The 23,495-nt window shown below is 34.4% G+C and overlaps 1 protein-coding gene across 1 annotated transcript; it reads right to left on the bottom strand.

Moving 5' to 3' along the window:
- Nucleotides 1-1,731: 1,731 nt before the first annotated feature.
- On the bottom strand, nucleotides 1,732-11,542 carry LOC111401729. Its single transcript, XM_023029599.1, has 6 exons — nucleotides 11,322-11,542; nucleotides 9,711-10,624; nucleotides 8,720-8,917; nucleotides 5,725-6,505; nucleotides 3,293-5,621; nucleotides 1,732-2,091 (listed from the first exon to the last, which is right to left on the bottom strand). Exons 2-6 carry the CDS (start codon nucleotides 10,537-10,539, stop codon nucleotides 2,062-2,064), a joined length of 4,167 nt encoding a protein of 1,388 aa, XP_022885367.1. The 5' UTR covers nucleotides 10,540-10,624; nucleotides 11,322-11,542; the 3' UTR covers nucleotides 1,732-2,061.
- Nucleotides 11,543-23,495: the final 11,953 nt, after the last annotated feature.

Here is a 23,495-nt window from a genome sequence, read left to right as displayed (position 1 = left end):
GTTTGTGCGAATCACCATGAGTTGCCATCGGGAAACAAATCCACTCACTTACTCCGACGACTCTTCACAGGCGAAGCACCACAACCAGTGCGCGAAGTAGAAGCAGTGTTGTATAGTGGATTTGGCGGTTGGGGGTAGTTTTGGATGGTGGTTTGTGTGATGGTGTTTGTATGGTAGCGTTTTTGTGGTTATATGGTGGATTTGGTGGTTGGGGTGATTTTGGATGGTGGCTTGTGTGGTGGAGTTTGTGTGGTGTAGTGGTGTTTGTGTGCAGGCAATGGTTGTGGTGTGGTGCGGCGGTTGTGTTGCAATGCGTTGTAGGTAGTGGCTGTGATTATAGTGCAGGCGGCGATTTTTCTGGTGGTGGATGTGCGTGGTTGGCGGTGCTGCACGTGATCTACGAAGAAGTCGTGCGTCCTTCTCTCTATCGACAATGCGAGAAAAAATGTGTGGATTGGTGAGAATGACATTGCAACTGGCGTGACTTGGTGGTGGTATTTTTCATGTTGGTGGTAGTGATGTTGGCGGTTTGGAGTGTTGGTGGTGGTGATGTTGGCCTGTGACTTTAAAATTCGGGTGGTGGTTTTTTTTGGTGTGTTTGGTGGCGACGGTGGATCTGGTTGCATCGATTTTGTTAATGTTGGTGTTGACGGTGGCGGTGGCGACGGGGTGAGGGTGGTTGCAAGTGACGCCGGTGGCAGTGGAGTTGGTGGTGACTGACTATTTGACTGTGACTTTAAAATTCAATTATTTGTGACTAAAAAAAGTAATCTGTGACAATTAAATTTGAAAATATGTGACTTGTGACTATAATTTTTTGGATATGTGACCTATAATTTTTTGATCTGTAACTTTGACATAATCTGTGACTTATCAAAATTGTGATTTTTGACCTTAAAAAAATTTGTAACCAATTAATTTGATAATATGTGACCGATAAATAAAATCTGTGACTATAATTGTGAATATGTGACCATGAATAGTATAACAATGGCTTTATTATCATTATTTAATAAATATTTTTAATTAATTAGCTAAAACCTGATTTTTGCACTAAAGAAACTTGTAACCTGAATTTTGAATTGGACATAATTAACACCTGATTTATGAACTCTTCTCATGCATAATATTGTTATAAAACGATATTTTACATCCAATTGAGCTATATTTAGGTCCAATTGAGCTATATTCAACGCAAAATTGCCTTCACCGCTGTAAAATATTTTAGATAAAGAATCAAATTTCAGTTCTTATGTTTGGTTAAATTTTTATTTTTTTGGAAGCAAATTTTTCAAGTTTTCCTAGAAAGGGAATCCAAGACGTATTTAGATGGTTAAACTAAAAATAATTAAATCGACGTTCGTTGCCTCCAATCTTATCTAACTACCAAAACACAATAATTTTATCAAGACATTTAAGACAAGCCTCCCCGCAAGAAAATGTGCAATTTTTTCGTTGTCATTCCAAATGTATAATGTGTTGTACATAATAATGACGATAATAAAATTATTTTGAAAATATAACGAAAAATTATCAGTGGTCTTAAATCTCATTAAAGGGACGTATTTAATGGTTAAAGATAAACATAATCAAAGCGACTAGGAAAATTAATCGATCCAATCTTATCTAACTCAACCTACCAAAAAACAATGATTTTATCATATCAATGATGAATCCTTAATTGGTAACAAAACACAGAAAATTTGGAGACATCTTACTCAATTCGGTATCTGATTCACAACAATTAGATCTTTAGCAACCACAACATTTCATTCCCGCACGCAGAAAACCGAAGGAAGAAAAATGAAATACATATCAAAAAAAACCTCAGAAGAACTGCATTACATACATAGTTATGATGCCAACTCAAAAAGTTTATTCAACTTACATTCATATAACGATAGTTCCATACTTTACATAGGCAACTGAGATTATTGATAAAGCACTCTGGTGTGTAATTTCCTCTCCACAAATTCATTTTAAACCTCAAGGTAGTGTGTTTGTAAGAGTGCTTACATCTTCAGTCTTTTCCAGCAGAGTCCATGGCTCAAAATGCATTTTTCACACCTTAACATATTTATCCACGTATCCCTGCACACACAAAGAAGATTGGAAAAATAAATCAATTCGTGGAGACTTAAATGAAATAAGCATCACAAATAAACTGCGGAGCATGGGAAATTTCATCTACAAGAGAACTTGGATCATTAACTCACTTTTAAGTAGTTCTAAAAAGTAACTCTTACCTTACTGTCAAAATATACAATTAACTTATTTTGAAATTTAACTTAGTTATTCACTCATAAGTAAACTTTTTACTTAGCCAGACGTGTTCTAAATCTTATTTGTTCAAATTTCTTGCAAAAACAAGACTTAGCAGCTTCTCCAGAAAGGATAATTCAGTATGAGAAGAATAATAGTTTATTTCCTTGAGAAAATAAGCCACAAGTAGTCAAGAGAAACTGTAGAAAGCAATACACCCATGATAAAGTGCAAAACTAGCAATAATTGTTGACAACGATTGTGCTACATGTACATAATAGTTTACATGATTTACATACATATGATGAGATGAGATATGATTAGATCAGAATTTCTTCAAAAAAAAAAAAAAACACCTTTCAAAATTTTTTAAAAAAAAAAAAAAAAAAAAACACCTTTTCCACTTTCTTTTTAACACCTCATTTGTACGTAAATCATTATATTACTCCATTATATACAAATAGCATTATTCTTGTTGACAATATTGATGAGGTACATCAAAAACTTTCACATATCAAAAGAAAAATGCACTAAGATCCTTCTTTAATTCAAAGCAAACGAAAGTTAAAAAATAAGAGTATGTTTGGCTAAGTTTAAAAAGGATTTACTTCAAGTAACTTTAAACTCCAAACATGTTTGAATAACTTACCCTTTTTAGTTAAAATAGGTTTTTTTTTTTTTTTTTTTTAAAGAGTTACTTTCATTAAGCTCAAAATAATTAATTTATTTCTTTGCAACTTTCACAAGAAAAAACATTATTTTTAAACTTACTTATTTAGCCCCTATTTGACAACCACTATTTAAAAACTCTTTTTTTTTTTTCTACATACCCATTTTCCACCACAGATTCACATAATAAAATATTTTGTAAGTAAACCCAAATCTCTTCTGTACTTCTTAACCACACATTCTCCTAAAAATCACTATTTAAAACATTGTTTTTTCCAAATAATGGTTGTCAAACAGTGGCTTACTTATAATTAAACTTTTTAAGCTTAACCAAACAAGCTGTACTGAAAAGAAGGCATACCATCACAAGCTTTGTCAATTTTCCTTGCGACGAGTCAATGTAGTGGTTTATTTTTGCCTGGGACTTTGGTATTCGGTGGCTCTTCATAGCTCCTGACACTTTATCAACTGTTTTCTTGACAATAGTCTTAAACGCCTCCTTGCTCATATTACCCTGGCGCCATGATGGCTTTAAAACCTCCTTCACAAAATTGGCAATGGAAATCTTGAAAAGTTTCATTGATCTTGAATCCTTCCCCTTCTTTTTCCCAGATGTCTTAATCTGATCAATCTCCATTTCTCCAGCAGTCATTTCTGCTGCATCATTTGAATTGCTTGGACTTCCATTTTCAACTGCCCCCACCTCTGCATCTGCTGTCTCCCCGAATTCATCATTTTCTACTGATGCATCAACAGAGACTGCTTCAACCCCTATCTTCTTATTGCTCTCTTCCACATCCAATGCCTTACTAGATCCGCTAAAAGTCGGCAAAATGTTGGAAGCAACAGTTGTTTCATGTTTCTGAAGATGATCAGCTTTTTTTATTGAGTTTGAAGATGGTTCAATGCTGTCAAACAGTGGATCATACTGATCACCACCTGGCCTAGGTAAAATACCTGGAGTTGCCTGGGCAGAAAAAGACTCTGTGGAAAACATATTTCTTGAGCTAAGATTTCCGAATGGCGCGCCATATTGGTCTTGTTCTTGATACAAAAGATTCGAACTGAACTTGGAGCCCAGTGGCTGGTCAAAAGTCGATGTGCATGGGATGAAAGGTCTTGGAATTCTAGATCCTACAAAGTTGGACGCAGAAGAAGGCTGATTCCCCTCAAGAAAATCTGGTGATACTGTTGATGTGGAAGATATAAACTTCCCACCAGGTTCACCAAGCTGTCCAGAGGCACCATCGGCAGCAGGGTATTGCAGTCCATAGGAGCGGTGTTGCAAGAAAGCACGACTATCAGAAGTAAATTTTGGAGGCAGATTTTCACCATGGAAAGCTTGCATTCCCTTTGATGGTGACTGCATTGAGAAGGGAATAGGTTGAGCAAAGGGATTTATGGGATATACACCCTGTACTGGATGTCCAGTAAAGCGATCTTCTCTCATGGCATTGGGACCTCCACGTGCCTGATTCATTAGATTACTTACGTGCAAATTCCTTGATCTGAAGTCATCAGTGTGATGTGACACTTTATCCGGTTCCAGCACTGAAGAGTGTGTCTGATGCTGACCAATCTGAGAACTGGTTAATTCAGTTGGGTAGGGTCTCATAGATGTATGGCCAGAAAAATCATTCCTTTGAGGAAGTAGAGACTGTTGAATTTGATGTGAAGGAGCCCCAACTTCTCCTATTGTTGAATCATTGACAAATGGCATATGTGGGGGCACAAGAAGTGAGCTTGAGGAGGAATTTGATGGTAAAGAGAAATGTAAATGTTGGTGAGGGATGGGAGCTTGATAAGAAGGATAATTATCATGCTTTGAATGAAACTCTGCAATAGGTGGCATCAAGTTGGAATCTCGGGGAATCTGTTGAGCAGATGAGGCACTTGTAACCTGGGAGACTGAGGGCAAGGGAGGTGGTAATTGAGAAGGATGATGAACAGTAGGTGGATACAATTCCTTGCAGTCCAGAGATTGAGATAGAACCTCTTCAGTTGAATATGCTTTAGTCATTGGACTTCCAACAGAGTGTAACTCATTCCTAGAATCCTGTTTGTCAGGTTGTCTTGAACCTGAAGAAGATTCAGAGTTTAAAGTATTGCCCATTTGCTGATGATGTTGATCAGTAGTTTGAAGGCCCTTATCAAGATCGTGTCCCACAGAATGTCGAATCGAAGAATTTTCATTGCCGGAAGGCATGTCACGAGCAGAGTGACCAGATAGATTTTGGGCTGAAGCATCAGTCACTAAATGTGGAGGAGGTACCACATAGTTTATGTCAGTAACATGGTTGGTAGGATCAACTAGCGGTTCTTCTACAACTTCCCCTTCTTGTAAACCAGGCATATCTTGAAAAAGTTTCATCCCTTTACCCTTCATTTCTTTGTGCTCATCGACTGATTTTTCTGAAGAGGTTCTAATCTCTTCAACAAAATCAGAATTCTTTGAAGTAGGCGGATAATCTTGATTCTTCAATTTGCCCCTATTATATCTGAATCTATCGCCCTTGTCAGGCTCGTGGTGTGAATACCGACAGGAAGCTCCACGATAACACTTGCCTCGAAGGAAGTCAAAGCATTCTGGAAATTGACCCTTCTCTCGTCTCGATTTGTATCCGCCAAGATCATTGCCACGTCTTAGACCAGGTGATCTACTCCTACTTCTCCGTCTCTTCGGAGACAAGCTGAAAATGAATCAGCAAAAATTATGAAATTTCCACAATCAAACTTAGATGTTGCATGGAAGTGTAAATTTATAGAAAAATCAGTTACATGTCTAGCTCAAACCTGCGAGATCGGTCGCGCCGCTCAATTCTTCTCCTTGGACTTCTCCTCCTCCTATCATTAGGCGAGTGACTTCTGCTTCGGTTTCTGCCTCTTCTTGAATGTCTCCGAGTATAATGTGGCGAATCACTAGTGTCACTGTCAGTATCCCCTTCTCTGACCAATCTTCCAAACTCATCTACATTCAATTTAGTTGCAACACTCTTTGGATCAGCCTTCTGTGGACTACCTCTCTCAAGACCAGCGTCAATGTTAAAATTGGTCGAAGAATCTTTCGATTGGAGAATCTCGCCAGAATAACCATCCTTAACAGATTTTTGATTTCCATGACTTCTATCGGTAGATCCCTTAGCTTTTCCAGTAGCAAAAGGTGTAGTATCAGCGTCTGGGAGACTATGGGGACTGATCTTAGACCCAAAATTACACCCCTTATCAATATCAGAACTAGTAAATTCAACATTGACAGATGGAGAGGTTGCTACAGGGATAGCATTTCCATTGTGATTTTCGTCCTCATTTTCCGCACTATCATCAGAAGCATAGCCCTGTAAAAGTTTAAAAGGACTGGCACCTCCAGTGATCTGACCTGTAAGCTTCTCAGAACCACCTTCTGCTGAAGCCACTGGGGCAATGGGTTGGCCGAAGTTTGCAGGGGACAAAGAAGATTTCTTTATATTGACATCCAGGGGACATTCAGCATCTCGATCTGGGGACATGCCTGAATCAACAACTCCAGAAGACTTCCTAGTAATGGAGAGATCGTGATCTGATAAGATTCCAGATCCTGCAGATACAAACCCAAGGTTGAAAAGTACTAACTTTGCATCAGGTCCACAGATACCAAAAGCATGTCTGGGAAGTGTTTGTAAATGGTTCAAATTATAAACGGATGGAAATGAGTGGCGGATAAGTGGGGAGTACTAGTGAGCCCCTCGAAATGTATGAATAAAAAATGGCTTGAGTGTTCATAAACAGCTTATGAACATGAGCCAAACATTTAAAAAAATAAGAGCTAGCTGCAGAGCAAGCCCATTGCCAAGGAATCAAAATAAATGCATAACAATCAATAGGTTATCTAGTAAATTACGAGTAAATACCATAACAAGTTGCATTTCTTCTATTTAAATACAGTCAGCTTATTCTAGTATCTATGACTCAAAAGGTTAATCTCTAGAAGATAATAAATGTTAACGGCACCATGTCATCTCTATGTTGTAAAATTAACAGTCCTTTGGAAAAAATCTTTTTTATAGTATGAAACGTCTGGAAGAAAAGAAGAAGAACTACAGGTATCAATAATGCAGTATTTCACATTTATAAGTACATGGATTAATAAGAGAAGTAGATATAGTCAACTTAACTCTACAGAGTCCACCATACTTGGGTTCACTAGACGGACCATCATTTTAAAATCAACTTTATACAGCGCCATCCAAAGTTAAATCAATAAGGCTCAAATATTGTTTATTCTACGCTATGTAAACGTAGGACAACCCATGCCTCTAGAATTAAATGTGTTGAGATGATAAAATAGATAAAGTATAAAAAAAGGTACATTAAACCGAATGCATCTACTTTGTTGAAAATATACTGTTAAGAAAATCAGCAGACGGGTAGAAATCTAACTAGAAGAAACAGAAAAAATATATTCCAAGGACGTGATGATAGCTAGATGTAGGACAGTTAGATCTCAAGTTCAATACATTTACTTGCGAAGTACTCACGATGGGATATCAGGATATGCCAGGTCTGATTACTGGTGCAGTCTGCTAATACAAGCAAAAGAAAATTAAAAAAAAGAGCAACTCAAAATGCTCAGGACATGAGCAGTCAATAGAGCATTTTCGTCTATATTTTTAAAAATGATCTATTATTTAGATTCACTATTAGATATTAAATAGTCAGGTCTCATGTTGTTTCTAAAAGATCCCATTAATAGCATGTTTTACTAAGCTTAAAGGTGCTGAAAAACACCCTTTTTAGACAGCATAACCTCACATACTGTCAAAAAATGTGCTTTTAAGCAATTTTTTTAAGCCTAGCCAAACATGCACTGAGAGTACTTTTGGAATTTGTTGGGTTGGCTTTATAATAAGCTGTCAGAGGGGATTGGTCACTCTTGGCAACTGATTTTCATTATTCGGGATGTAGTCAGATTGAGGGGCGTGAAAAATGTTCAAGTCTTGGCCAAAATACTTGGGACTCTTGGACCTCAAGTTACATCATGCGTAATCTGCAGCTTGTTTGAGTTCGATCCTTTTTCATAGAAGTGCGATGCTTTTTCTGTCTTTTGGTTTAATGTCTAAGAACCTAGGTTAGAGTGTGACTGCCTAGGTTTTTCTCTATGTTTTGATTTTTTTCCATACAATATTTCTGCCAAGAAATTGAGAATGTGACCTCAACACTTAATTAATCCACCAAAGGCCTAAAGTTCCCCTATTCCCATAACCAAGCACAAACCAACAAATAGGGAGGCGAAAAAACTATGCAACACCAGATGTGGTGTGGCCAAATGGCCCTCACTGTGTGTGAGAAGCATGTCACACACACACGTGCCATACACAATCAATCCCACTAGGTCCTTAAGACCAGTTCCAACGTAGGATTCCACATTTTATAGGGTGGCGTGGTGCCCAGATTAGTTTGGAGCTTGTAAAGTGTCAAATACCAAGAGTACTGATGTCCCAAAGGAGAAGAGGGCCGGGCGGGGGGAGGGGGGGGGGGGAATATATATTCCTAGGATTTTGCCAAGTAAAAAGCGTCATCTTTTTAGGATTTTTTAGGGACCCCAAATATAATGTTGTTGTTGTGTGAGTGTGGAAGCAACAAATATAATCAAATTTCCTAACAATTGATTCTGGTTGGGGGGAGAAAGACAAGGGATGTCACAAATACAACAAATTTCATAACAGAAAGCCAAGAACTAAGAAGGCCGTTGCGTAAGTGGAAGAGTCCATGTTCACCAAGGTGGAAGAAAACATCAGGAACAGTTATTTACCGATTTTTTGCTCCTTTGATACTGATGATCCAGAGCAGCATAAGTTTCCATCTGTAGTACTGTATCTATCTCCTCCAGTGTGCTGTGTCAATTGTAATCGCTCTTTTGCATCAACTTCATTAGTTAATGAAGAAGATTCACAATTCAAAATATTCGATGAGTAGTTCTTTAGCTGTTCATCAGGCTGAGTGATATCATCTAGAATTACCACAAAACCAAGTGAGATAGAAGGATCAGCTAAAATCACCCGCACACTGACCAAAATGAGACAACCATATACCAAGACAAAATACTGTTCTGGCTAGAAAAATTTGACAAAGGATTTAGTTGACACAAAATATAGAATTCACACAAAACTACTTAGTTTAAGCAAAAGAGCAGGAATGACGACAACATCACATCTCTACTAGCATAATACCAGAGTCCAGTGACAAATTCTGAGTTATTTAAGTAATTACTTGCAAAATCATATAATGTTAATACTGAAATAGCATCGATAAGGGAAAAAAAAGTATATCCATGTCACAATCTAGAGGCTAGGGCTACAAGATAAATAGGAGGTCAAATTAAAGCTATCTCTTGCAGCAATTGATATGGGTGCAATTCACTGGGTTCAAATAGTAAAATCCAATAGTATTAAGCCACTTAAAATCGTAAATGTTAGGAAGTTAGCCCAATAAAAAATGTCAGATATATCGGAGAGATTTTCAAAGGACAGAATTTTAGTTCTTGATTAGTCAACAGAATACGACCATACCCTTAGAAGCCATAACCGAAAATAGAATTTCAAACAATCATATCATTCTAATATTCATCACCATGGGCCCATTTGAATGACTTTCCTGGGCTAAATCTTGTACTCTGAACGCTGAAATGTAAAATACTGGTCCCAAATAAGCGTAAAAGGAGTGTCATAGAACGAGTATCAAAATTAGATGCATGCATTTCAGGAGCACATTATGACATGTTTTCCAGGAATTATTGGACTAACCTTCCATATCCATATCAGAATCAGATAATGAATAAGCAACAAAAGCATTCATTTTTTCTGCTTCGGGACTATCCTTGTCAATTGGCTGACACAAAACTTCATTCTGTTTAACTTCCACAACCTTCAGTGGACATTCATTGATCAAATTATCCTCATTTTGTAAATCCTCCTTCAAACTGCCACTTCCATCATTCTGCGAAACATTTACAGTGGGTGGCAAAGATGGAGGAAGGGGCGGAACTCCTGGAGGAGAAGTTGGAGGGGGAGGAGGTGGTGGTGGCAACGGCCTCATGGATGGCATGCGAGGATGCTGAGGTAGGGGCAGTGGTGGTGGTGGTGGCAGAGCATATTGAGGTGGAGGTTGATTGTCTGGACCTCTGTCCACCATATGTCCATGCGAAGGAAGTGGTGGAAATGCACCTGGAGCTGGAAGATGTGCCGTTTGATGAGTTTGATGCACATTTTGACTCCACGGAAAGTGTTGCTGGGAAGTTGGATAGGAATGTGACGTCTTGGAGTTTCCATCCCCTGGTGGGGGAGGGGGAAGAGTGAAGTACGATTGACCAGAATTCACTGTATTTAATGGAACAGGCATATGTGGACCTTGATTTGGGGGTCCAGGAGGGGCATGAGGATATGTAGGGAGGTTAGGTAGATGCGGAAAAGGCGTTGTTCCTCGTTGGATTCCCAGAGGTCTGGAAACATGATGGCCTTGCTGGAAAGGAGGAGGAGGAGGAGGCGGAGGAGGAGCAAAGGGGCGTTGTTGAAAATGAGGTGCGGGCAGATAGGCACCCTGCCCAACCTGAGTGTAATTTCCTTGACCATGCATCTTGAACAATCAAATGAAACTAATAGCTCAGAAATACTGTGTTCATAGCGTCCACCGCATCAAACAAATTTGCAGGAGCAGTCCTCTGAAACAAAGACAGGAAGAATGTGTTCATCAATCTAAATTCAATAAAAGGCACCATCAGCTATTAAAGAGAACAAAGAAATTATTAAAATGTGGCAATGAAAGCATCCATAAAGAGAAGAAAAGAAGAACGAGAGAAACATTGAAAATAAACCATCAAATGAAGTAAAATAGTTACTCTTCTAAGAGATCTAAAATCAAGAAAACAGAATGCGAAAGACAACATTTCGAAGTCCAAAATTAGTTCTCGCTACACTTCCAAACACTCAATTCCAAGCTAACAGGCAGTAGAACACTTCGATTTGAACTATCAATCTAGTAAAATGGATTGCGAATAGCACGTCTTTTTTCATTTAAAAGGGAACTGCTCAAGTGGAGGATAGAGAACCGCAAGCACACTTCACACGCAATTGCTCCCTCGAACCAAAAAAAATGAAGAAGAAACATTTTCAACAAGCTTATTAGATAGTAATTCTCCGTTTCCCAGATAGTAACTTTTTCCAGTTCAAACAATTTGCTTCAGCATTCATTATCAAGTATCCAATTTATTAAAATTCGACATTTTCTCAAGAAACAGCATCTCCCGTTCAAACAATACAAAATTACAGAATCATAAGGACGCAGAAGACCCCTTACAGAACGCAAGTACTATATATAAATACAGATGCACGTATAAAAGTCGATTAGATAAAGCTTACTGAAATTAGGAATTGAACGATTCTATCTTCAGATAACTAATTAAAATTCACCCAAGCCGTAACGGAAAATTGGAGAAATTTAAGATCTTCGAGCCTTAGCGAAAGAGATTGACATAACCCTAGCCCGACTGGTTCTTTAAAATGGCTTATTTTCTTTTTCTGTTCTCTGGTTTTTTACGCAGAAAACTACGAAACGATATCGAGCTTCGCCAGAGTGTAGAATTGAGTCCCCACCAATATTTTTTTTATGACAGTTGAGTACTCAATTATTAAAGTTTGGAACAATAAGGCCAGTAAAGAACTAAAGCTCCCAACCTTCCCTTATATTCTAGGGGCGAGTTATAGTACTCGCATGGATGATTGCGAGATTGACACAACACATACATAGGATCGGGATTATTTTATTCATGGGGATCCACGTCGGAGCATGTGAGGGCACAGTCATCTGCGCGGATCGTTTGGAGTCGTTTGGCTTAACTCTTTATTCTATGGGTTTTATGCGCATTCCATCCAACCTTCGAACTGAGTAGCCGGTATAGGTTAAAGATTTTTTGTCATAATTTCTTTTCAACCTCTAATAATTATCATAGTTCACCTCTTTGCATGGTTCTATCAAGAAAATATGCTAAAGGGGTGTTAACTCGACAATTTTGTCTATTATTAAGCACCAATGAAATATCATATTAATTAGTTGCTAAAAAAAAAAAAAATCATTCAAGAATATTTATTTATTTAGTTTTTTATTTTACTTTTATAGTAAAAAAAATATTGTAATATTATCAACTTTAAAATGTATGTATACTTGATAATATATTAACATAAAATTGTTTTATTTTACTATAAATAATCAAATTTAAGAATATGAGATGGCATTTTGAGTTTAATGTTCTAAGTTTAATCTTATTTTTGAAAATACATTTTCAAAAATACTAGACCAAACAAGTTTTTTATTTTTTTTTTTTATTTTGCAAAATTGAAAAATGAAGACAACTTGAAAACAATAAGCCAAACACATCGAGGAAAAAAATACTTTTCGTCTTTGCATTTACTAATTTTAGCGGTTTGAGTCCCATTTTTGGGATAAAATGAATTATGAAATAGTAACTTTTTGGAGAATATGTGGTTAAAAAGTAGGAAATTTTTTTCAAATGCGTATATAATTATTTTATAGAAGAATGTGTGATTGAAAATGAATTTTGAAAAAATACTTTCTTAAAAAAATAGTGCTCAAACAAGGGCTTTAAGAATAGGATGGAAAATAGTGTTTAATGACTTGTTCATGTACAAATTGATAGCCCAAATTCTTCAGCAACTAAACATGTCGATTATGCTGTTATCTCCTCATTTAATTATAATTTCTGTTTATATATATCTATTGATAAATACGGGTTTATTGTGCTTATTCGAACCATTAAACTTAGATATTTGCGAGTTTTATTAGCGATTTATTATTTAATTTTCTTATTTTTATTTTGTAGGTTAAAACTCGAGATTAAACGATGAATTGAAGAAATTTATGCGAGAAACAAGCTAAAGATGATGGCAAACGAAAAAGACAACCAAAGATGTCGCCGAAAGAAGATTTAAAAAAAAAAAATAATAAATAAATTCAGCGAGCTGGGCGCCACGGCACCCAGCCCGAGCAGAAACAGAAACTGTGGCGCCCAGGCACCACCCGGGCCATTTTTCATTGTTTTCAAAATCCCAGAGACCAATGCTGCAATTTCCTTTAGGTTTTAGTTTAAGAGCCTGTTTGGGAGTGATTTTGAGAATTGATTTTTTGACCGTTAGGAGAAAAGTGGGGTCCACCTGTGAGAAAAGAAGTCAAATATGACGGCTGAAATAGTGAAATAACGATCAAAAAATCAATTTTTTGGAGGAAAAAATCGCTTCCAAACATGCCCTAAAACATTCAACCAAATACAAGACTTCTTCATTCTTGGAACAAAGAGGGGGCAGCTGATTCTTCTTCTTCTTCTTCTTCTTGTCTATTGTTTTCTTTCTTTTTTCATTTTCCTTTCACCTTTATTTTCTAAGATATTTTGGGGAAGATTGGAACATGGAGATAGTGCATTAGCTTGGAGAAGATGACCCATTGATATTGAAGGATTTTCAATTATTTATCTCTTTATCAATAAGTTTTTCTTTTCACTTTTTTCATCAATATTTTGTAAGAAATTGTTAGCTATTTGTGGATATTTCATGGGTAACTAATTATATTTTGCGATTGGGGATTGTTTCAAACCCGAGTTATGATTTTCAATTAATTTGTGCTTTATAATTCTCTTGATTAATGTGTTTAATCTATTGTGTTAAATGTTTATTTTGTTTTTCTTGATTGTTTATACGTACAACTAAATGGTTAAGTTATTTCGATAATGCTATTTTAGGATTAGTAGTACGTAATAGCTATTGATTCTAAAACCTACTAGCAATTACATTTCGATAGATTATGAAGAATTTTCAATTGAATGTATGTAGATTAACACTTAAGTTTGTTAATCGAGCTTGCGAGTTTACCCTTAATTCAATTCATCTCTTTTGTCGTAATGCTTTTGTTAAATTAAATCTAGAGAACTTGTTCTAGGTTGTTTAATGACTAGGTTTGAGTAAAGAGTTTGTTTTATTCGACTAACATGTAAGAAAAGATTGAGATAATTGAGCTTGTAATTGTTCTCGAATTGTTGTTAATCTTGAGAACGAAAATCTATTGTTGTAGTTGATATGAAAATCATTCTCGTGGTGATGAAATATTCCCCAGTCATATTTTCTCGCATTCAATCAAGAATCACTTTGTTTATTTCAGATTTCAAGTCTTTTCTAATTTAAATTTATCGTTTTCCTTAGTTCAACAAATCGAACCCCCCCCATTTAATCTATTTCGTCTATTATTATTAATTTTACTTTTTAGTGCACAATTGATATAATTGAATCAATTTTTTGTGGGAAATGCCCTTACTTGCCATATTACTATTTAAAACGACACATTTAAGTTAAGTAAGGAAAATTAATTGGAACGTAATATGCAACGTATCATCTATATAGTTGATTTATTTAACAAGTGGCAAAATTGTATGCTATACTTATTGTAGTGAATGGAGATGAGCGGATTTTTAGTATTTTAAGGTTTGGGTTCCTCTGTTTTGTAGGTTGGTAACGAACTTAAATGACAATGCTATTAGAAATTTTTCAATTACTCTACCAATGAAAGGATAAGTTTAGGGATGGTTGAACCTGTGAAAGAAATTATTTAAAATTGTATTAATTCCCGACTCATTGATTGATTTTGTGGAATGTTCTTAGACTTCAAATGAAAGTTAGATGTTATTTTTCATCTATTGATTTTCAATTAAAAAAGAACCTGTAGGAAAAAGTTGTCTACCCTAAGGAATGTGAGTCAGCATTGAGTAATATGGCCATATGCATCACCAATGTGTAGGAGACGATCTACGAATGAAAAAGGCTACCCTTAGGGACCAGAGCGAGAACTACCTACATTGAAAAAATGAAGAAAAATAAAAGGGATGCTATCAGCATCTAAGGGTGATTTTGTTGAAAAATTGATGGATTGTGAGTAATTTGCCTAACATAAGTTTGTGGCTCAAAATTTTTGGTGAATTAATACATGACTAGATGATCTATTTTTTTGGTTCAACCCAACCAAATTTGAGATGGAAAGATTGAGTGATTTGAGGGCAACCTTAAGTTTTTGATACTTAGGTTAGAGTGAGAATATCAAGTTTTGGGGAGTGTGCATCCCACGAGTGAGAAAGGAAAGTTTGACCATTGAGGGTTGGGAAAATCACCAATTTGTGCATTGCGATGAATTGGAATGACCACACACACACACACGAGTCAAGCATGGTGTAAGTTTAAAAGTGTTTGTTGTAGCATTTTTGTAAATATTTCATAAGTTATTTGCATAATGTAAGAATTGAAGCAAAATGGCAAAATATCGAACAATTGGAGTGTTTGTTATTATTATAGTATTATCGTTTGGTTTTAATTTGTATGTTTGTATGCTTGTTTGTATTACTATATTCGAGGACTAACAAAGATTTAAGTTTGGGAGTATGATAAATGCGTGTTTATTGCACTTATTCGAACCATTAAATTCAGATATTTGCGAGTTTTATTAGCGATTTATTCCTTAATTTTCTTATTTTTATTTTGTAGGTTAAAACTCGAAATTAAACGATGAATTGAAGGAATTTATGCAAGAAACAAGCTAAAGATGATGGCAAACGAAGAAGATGATCAAAGATGCCACCGAAAGAAGATTTGAAAATAAATAAATAAATAAAAAATTCAGCGAACTGGGCGCCAGCCCGAGCAGAAACAGAAACTGTGGCGCCCAGGTGCCACTGTACTGGCGCCTAGGCGCCAAGCCGTTTTTCATTGTTTTCAAAATCTCAGGGACCAATGCTGCAATTTCCTTTAGGTTTTGGTTTAAAACATTCAACCAAACACAAGACATCTTCATTCTTGGAACAAAGAGGGGGCAACTGATTCTTCTTCTTCTTCTTATCTATTGTTTTCTTTCTTTTTTCCTTTTCCTTTCACCTTTTTTTTTAAGATATTTTGGGGAAGATTGGAACATGAAGATGGTGTATTAGTTTGGAGAAGATGACCCACTGATATTGAAAGATTTCCAACAATTTCTTTCTTTATCAATAAGTTTTTCTTTTCACTTTTTCCATCAATGTTTTATAAGAAATTGTTAGTTATTTGTGGATATTTCATGGGTAACTAATTATATTTTGTGATTGGGGATTATTTCAAACCCGAGTTATGATTTTCAATTAATTTATGCTTTATAATTCTCTTGATTAATGTATTTAATCCATTGTGTTAAATTTTTATTTTGTTCTTCTTGATTGTTTTGGTGTACAACTAAATGGTTAAGTTGTTTCGATAATGCTATTTTGGGATTAGTACTACGTAATAACTATTGATTCTAAAATCTAGTAGCAATTACTCAATAGATAATGAAGAATTTTCAATTGAATGTATGTGGATTAACACTTAAGTTTGAAAACCGAGCTTGCGAGTTTACCCTTAATTCAATTCATCTCCTTTGTCGTAATGCGTTTGTTAAATTAAATCTAGAAAGCTCGTTCTAGGTTGTTTAATGAATAGGGTTGAGTAAAAAGCTTGTTTTATTCGATTAACATGTAAGAAAAGATTGAGGTAATTGAGCTTGTAATTATTCTCGAATTGTTGTTAATCTTGAGAATGAAAATCTATTGTTGTAATTGACATGAAAATCATTCTCGTGGTGACGAAATATCCCCCAATCACATTTTCTCGCATTCAATCAAGAACCACTTTGTTTATTTCAGATTTCAAATCTTTTCTAGTTTAAATTTATCGTTTTCTTTAGTTCAACAAATCAAACCCCCCCCCCCATTTAATCTATTTCGTCTATTATTATTAATTTTACTTTTTAGTGCACAATTGACATAATTGAATCAATTTTCTACGGGAAATGACCCTTACTTGCCATATTACTATTTAAAACGATACATTTAAGTTAAGTAAGGAAAATTAATTGGAAAGTAATATGCAACGTATCATCTATATAGTTGATTTATTTAACAAGTGGCAAAATTGTATGCTATACTTATTGTAGTGAATGGGGATGAGCGGATTTTTAGTATTTTAAGGTCTGGGTTCCTTTGTTTTTTACGATGATAGAATTGGATGCTTTTATATGCAGATAATTTCTTATAGGTTGGAATAATAATGTCTATGAGTCGAGCCGAAAATCGAGCTTAGCTCAGGTAAAAATAGTTTGAACTGTTTTTTGGCTCAAGTTGAACTGAGCTTTTGTTCGGCCAAGAAATCTAAACTCGCCCTAGTTTTTAGTTTTAGCCTTGGCGAGTCGAGCCTGGCCTACCAACTCGCTTTTTTAATTTGTAACAAATCTAACATTTTTCAAAGAACTTACAATTTGTGCAATTTACGCGAATTATAAATTAAATAAAAGTTACGATCATTCTCATTTTTCAAGGTTTTGGACGGCTACAATTAATGTATGTGGAATTAAAATTGTACATGAATAAAATATTTCATGTATAATTTTTCTTGAAACAAATAAATTAAATTAATTGATTTAAAAACTTACTATATAATATGCTTGGATCTGCTGCAACTCTTCGACCATTATATTATCAACTTGTTCTTATATACGTACTTTCTCACATTCTCAATCTTTCAATTTATTAAGCTCCCGTTTGACCCCATTAATTTTCATTCCGCTACATTTCATTTCTCTGTCTCTTATTTTCAACCATACAATCTTTCATAAAATAATGTTTCACGAGAACCAAAATTGTTTCTTTCCTTTTCAACCATTCATTAAAAAAAACACTATTTCACTCATTTTCATTTCCAAAAAATGAGGGTCAAACGGGGGCTAAATCTTTCAATATATTCTTTTAGTCCTGATCGTTCGTATGATAAAACTCGACCATCTACACTAAATGCAGTTTCTGATATAACATGGACACCAGAGGTATTAGTAGAACACATGAAATTTTTTATGCAACTAGATATTACCTTTCATTACATCTTCACCATGATAGAATACTAAATTCCTATAATTCCTGTTGTTATAACACTTTGCGAACGTCCATGCACATATACCTAGCTAACTCAGCGAGAATATCAAAATTTATACCACTAACATATTAATGAACTAGAACAAAATGAGGGGACAGTTGTATTAGTGTCTAAATGATTCCATATATCATCTGAATTTGTTGAAATATTTATTGAAAAAGAACTTTGAGAAGTAAAACTGTTGTAACCTCCTTTTTCAGCAAAATAGTTATACACTTCACATAACATAAATTCTATATACATATATGATAATTTCATATTCATAAAACTTGAAATCCCTTTTATAATAACTTTTGTACCAGTTAAATTAAGTCGATGTTTCATCACCGAAACTATAAGAAATCAACTCTTCCTAATATTTACGAAATTTTAACTCCATGAAGTATATTACATCAACAAAAAGTAGCAAATTCCTATGTTTATGAAATGTTTGTAAAGTGTAGAAAAAAGTTAAGATGTAGGGTAATAAGCACCGCTACATTCAGCATCGAGAAATGTTCAAAACAAAATGAAATAGACCATTCTCAATCTTTCAAATTATGTTCGGGTCCTATGTATGCCTACTATTATAATATAGTGAAATAACTTTATCATAATTTTCACACGAATGTAACATAAGATATATAAAGTTCCATCTATGCGTAATATCAGTATCACGTGTTTCTCTTCTAAGCTGTACTTTGCACACAAACTGTTAAATACTTGTTTTCTTGCTGAAAACACAGTAATAAATTTTATTGCTTATCTAATTTTATCTAAAGGCAATCTTATATGTTCTAATCCATTTTTTTACTATCAAATTGATAATGTAGCATACATAACGTTTATGAAAAGCAAACTTCCAAATGTACAGTTAAGATTATTAATAAATTTTTCGGTAACACATTTGTTCACGCTAACATTATCACAAGTAAAACTCCGAACAATTTCTTGTATACCATATTCTTGTATTATATCTTTTAAAATTGTGTATATGTTAGTGGTTTTATGAAGATAAATATCTGAATGTAATAATCATTTTATGTAAAAGCCACATGCCATCAATGAAATGAGCCATCGGTCCATAAATTAGAGGTAAACAATATAACATTATTAAAAAATTTTGGACCTTTAATAGTAACTTATTTTCTTTTGTTATATAATTTTATAGTATCTGAACAAAGAGTATTTCTACAATAAGAAGTATACCTGGGTTGGAGATAATTCTGAATTAGTTCGATAAAATGTATTGAGTCCATCATCGTAAGCAACATCTCTACTGTAGCCACGTATGCAGCCATTTTTTCACGAACAATTGTGGAAATAGTAGAACTAGAATTGTCAAACACTACTTCAGTTTGTTTTGGATTGAGACCGACTGGTTTTGCTTTGCAACTCCTTAATACATTCCTCTTCAAGTGCGTTGTACTTGAACCAAGCTTCCAACTAAATTCTTTGTCACAGTCTTTGCCAACAATTCGATGATTCTTTTTTCGACCTTCTAGTCTTGAGTACTTTTTCCTCTTTGATATCCTCCAAATCAATTGGAACAATTTGAGATACATTATGCCGGATGGAGTATTCGAACTATCATTAAACTGATTAATCTCAACACTAGTAAAATTTATCTATGGATATTAAAGTAAAAGATACTAAATATTAGAGTAAAAGAAATTGAATATTAGGACAAAGAAATTGAAGATTGAAGTTGAAATTAGAATATTGTAAATTAAAACTAATTAAAGTAAATTGATATAAAACTCAAAAATTTACCTTATATTTATAGCCAAAAAAAAATCCGTTTCAACAAATTTTGAATTTTAAAATTTAAATTTGAAATTCAAATTTACATATCTCATACGGTACCATAAAAGCAGCTACACGCTGCCTTAACAAGTAAAAAGGCAGCTTTTTGCTGCCTTAAACATGCAGCTATAAAAGTACATAGCTATGGCAACTACATATAGTTGCCTGTTTAAGGAAACAATAGCTGCCTTAAGAGAGCCGCCATATCTGCTTTAAGGCAGCTTTTACAATCTGCGTTTTTTCCTTAAGTGTTGTAGGCTTTCTTTTTATATTATATATAAAAGGCTCCATTTATTATAGGTCGAAAATTGCTCGTGACACGAGTCAATCAACATATTTGCCATTTTGGTAGTGATCAAAGTAGTACCTGAAAACTAAAGGAAAAGCTTTGAAAGTTTGAAAAAATGCTTTGTCAACAACTGAAGGGCTAAATTTATTAGGATAGAGTTTTTCAAAAGATTTTTGTTCTTAACATTCTTTGAGATGCATATTTGAACAAGGTAAAACTAGAACATGTTGTTATGTTATTTATTCAAATATTAAACATTTATATCATGAAGCATAACTTGTACTCACAGTATTTTTCTGTTATTGAATATTTGTGATATTAGGCGAGGGCATGCAATTAGATTTTTGAAAATGGCTAATTAGGTTGCATTAGCGATGATGGTGAAGTTAAGATTAATGACCATATTCCATCATCATAACATGAAATGCCACCCATCAGCATGTGGTTGTAGAAGATGGAGCCTATCAAGGCCCTTTTGGGTTAGCCAAGGATAGAGTCAAAAGGGACAAAAAAATTTCTACTAATCTGATACATAGAAAAAAAAATTTACATTAAATTTCCGTATAAAATAGGCTATTGGCCTTTATCGACGTTTCATTTTGAAAGAAAAAGCTTCTAAAGCGCTATTTCAGTTGTTAATAGCCCTTTTTTCCATGCAAAAGCTTATCCCATCCATTGAAAGCTTTTAAACTTAAATCAAAATCTTTCAAGGAAAAAAATTTACATTAAAGTTAAATGGGCCTGGGGACTGGGGTCAGCTTCAAATGAGGACTAGCTAAACAGTAAAGACCATTAAACTGCTGACTTCATATTTTCACTTTTTTGTTGATCAAACAAATTTCTCACACTTGACCTCCATTAATGATGTGAACCCACCAGCAATAGTGACTCAAAAACCCCTCGATAACAAGATTTAAGAATTTCATCCGAATTGTTTGAACTTCACAAAAAATAAGTCTTGATAAGTTAGTAAAACTAATTCAATGAAAAACAAGGAGTTCAAAGCAAAAAAATTTAAAAAAATAAAAAAATTGCTCACAAATAATTCTCTCATATTGAATAAATCTTTACAATGTAAATGTCGAGTCCTATTTATAGGAAACTTATAAAACCCTATCAAAAACAAAATTAAAGTTTAACAATACTAAAAGTTACCAAAAATTAGAATTCTAGCATAAATAGAAGATTTCACGAATTTGAAAAAATTGCACCCGACAGTTGAACTATGTGGCTGCATAGCTCTATTACATTCGGTCGCATAGTTAGTATAACTATGTGGCCACATACTTAAATTGCACTTTCCCTTCGTTCTTTGTTTGAATCAAGTTGATCCATTGTACTTCTTATCCCGAATCCAACACAAAACTTGTTTATTTGCTCGTCATGATCAATATTTCGTCCATCGTAGCTTGAGCAAGTAATCTAATCACTTCTTTGACCCTCTTTACTGGCGACTGAGTCATAGGACCTTTTTTCAATGATCAACGAATCTTTGCCCGACCTTGTATTCATTCCTTGGATCATATCATCTCCTCTCTCTTTGAAAAGGATTTGACCCCAAATCTATACCTGCATCAAAGAGAAAAAGATCATAGATAAGTAATCAAAACGTTATACTCACCAGGAAGTTCCAATTTGTAGGCACTATCATTAATCTTTCAAGAAATAAATGAATTAAATCCATAGGTGTTAGTGGATTAAATTCATATACAATTTCAAAAGACGAACAAGAAGTAATAGAAAGCATAGTCCCATTATATGCAAATTCAATGAATGATAAGCAGAAGTAGTAGAATGCACAGTCTTATTATATGCAACTTCAATGAATGATAATCACTCTTTCCAGCTCTTCAAATTCTTATTAACTATAGTACATAACAATTGTATAATGGTCCTTTAACTACTTTAGTTTGTCTATCGATTTGAAGGCGACAAGTTGTAGAGAATGATAACTTTATGCTTAACTTATTCCACAAAACCCTCCAAAAATGTCTAAAGAATTTAACGTCCCTATCCGATACAATGCTCCTAGGGATTCTATGTAAACGCAGAACTTCTTTAAAGAATAGATCAATAAATACTTGTAGCATCATCAGTTTTATGAAATGGAATGAAGTGTGCTATTCTACTAGATCTATCCTCTACCACAAATATGGAATCTCTTTCGTTCTTAGTCTTAGGTAAACCCAATACAAAGTCCATAAAAATATCAATCAAGGTTCACTAGGAACATGTAAAGATTTATATAAGCCTTGAGGCAAAACCTTAGATTTAGCCTTTTTGCAAGTGATGCGTCTACTACAAATTCGATCAACATCAAATTTCATCTTAGGCTAATAAAAATGGTCGTTTAGCATTTCTAAGGTCTTCTTAACCCCAAAATGTCCCATCAGACCTCCACTATATGTTTCTCTTACTAATAATTATCTCATTGAACATTTAGGAACACACAATTTGTTTTCTTGAAATAAAGACTCATCATGTCTAAGGATTTTATCTATAGCTCTTTTATCACATGATTTGTATATACTAGAAAAATTTGAGTCATTAGCATGTATGTTCTTAACATACTCAAAATCCAACAATTTAGTACTTAAAGAAGTTAAAAGCACATACATTTTTTATAATGCATCAGTTACTACATTTTCTTTACCTTGTATATACCGAAAGACATGCAAATGTCTCAAAGAATTCTATTCACCTTGCATGCCTCTTGTTTGGCTTATTTTGACCTCTTAGATGTTTCAAAAATTCATGGATTCATGGTCGATGTGAATCACGAACTCCTTTGGACATAGGTAATCCTGTCATGTTTTCGAAGCTCGAACAAGTGCATGCAACTCCTTGTTATATGTAGGCTAATTGAGAGTTGCTCAACTTAATTTTTCACTAAATTAAGCTATCGATTTTCAATCCTACTTAAAATAGCTCCATTACCTATCCCTGAGGTATCACATTGAATCTCAAAAATTTTCTCACATCGGTGCTTTACACAACTTATCTTTAATAGTGTTAAATGCATTTTCTTGCTCAATGCCTCCATTGAAATTCTGCCTCCATTGAAATTCTACACTCTTCTTGACAATTTTCATGAGTAGTATTATAATTAAGTTAAAGTCCTTAATAAAACGCCTATAAAAACTAGCCAAATTAGGAATACTTCTTACCTCAGTTATGCTGTTAGGTTTTGACCATTCTTTGATAGCTTTGATTTTTCTTCTCATAAACTTCTATTCCCATGGCACTAGAAACTTACCTAAGAAAAACAAATTCTCCATGAAAAATGTACATTTTTTAATGTTAGCATAAAGTTGTTCTTGTCTTAAAATCATAAGCACACACCTTAAATGTCATATATGCTCATTTAAATCCTTACCATACACCAAGATATCATCAAAGTAAACTACTACAAATTTACCTATGAATAAACTCAAAACATGATTCATTAATCGTATAAAATGTGCTAGATGCATTAG

The sequence above is a fragment of the Olea europaea genome, chromosome 10 (genome assembly GCF_002742605.1).
Source record: "Olea europaea var. sylvestris chromosome 10, O_europaea_v1, whole genome shotgun sequence".
Taxonomy (NCBI): Eukaryota; Viridiplantae; Streptophyta; class Magnoliopsida; order Lamiales; family Oleaceae; genus Olea; species Olea europaea.
The sequence above is the reverse complement of the archived record's forward strand: the minus strand, read 5'-3'. Positions and strand labels throughout refer to the sequence as shown.

Bases quoted from the DNA above. Each gene is read 5' to 3' on its own strand.
- LOC111401729 (XM_023029599.1), bottom strand. From the start codon at position 10,539: ATGCATGGTCAAGGAAATTACACTCAGGTTGGGCAGGGTGCCTATCTG. The intron at 6,506-8,719 runs GTAAATAACTGT...TTGTATCTGCAG, and splicing joins ATCAAAGGAGCAAAAAATCG to GATCTGGAATCTTATCAGAT. The intron at 2,092-3,292 runs GTATGCCTTCTT...TTGTGTGTGCAG, and splicing joins AATTGACAAAGCTTGTGATG to GGATACGTGGATAAATATGT.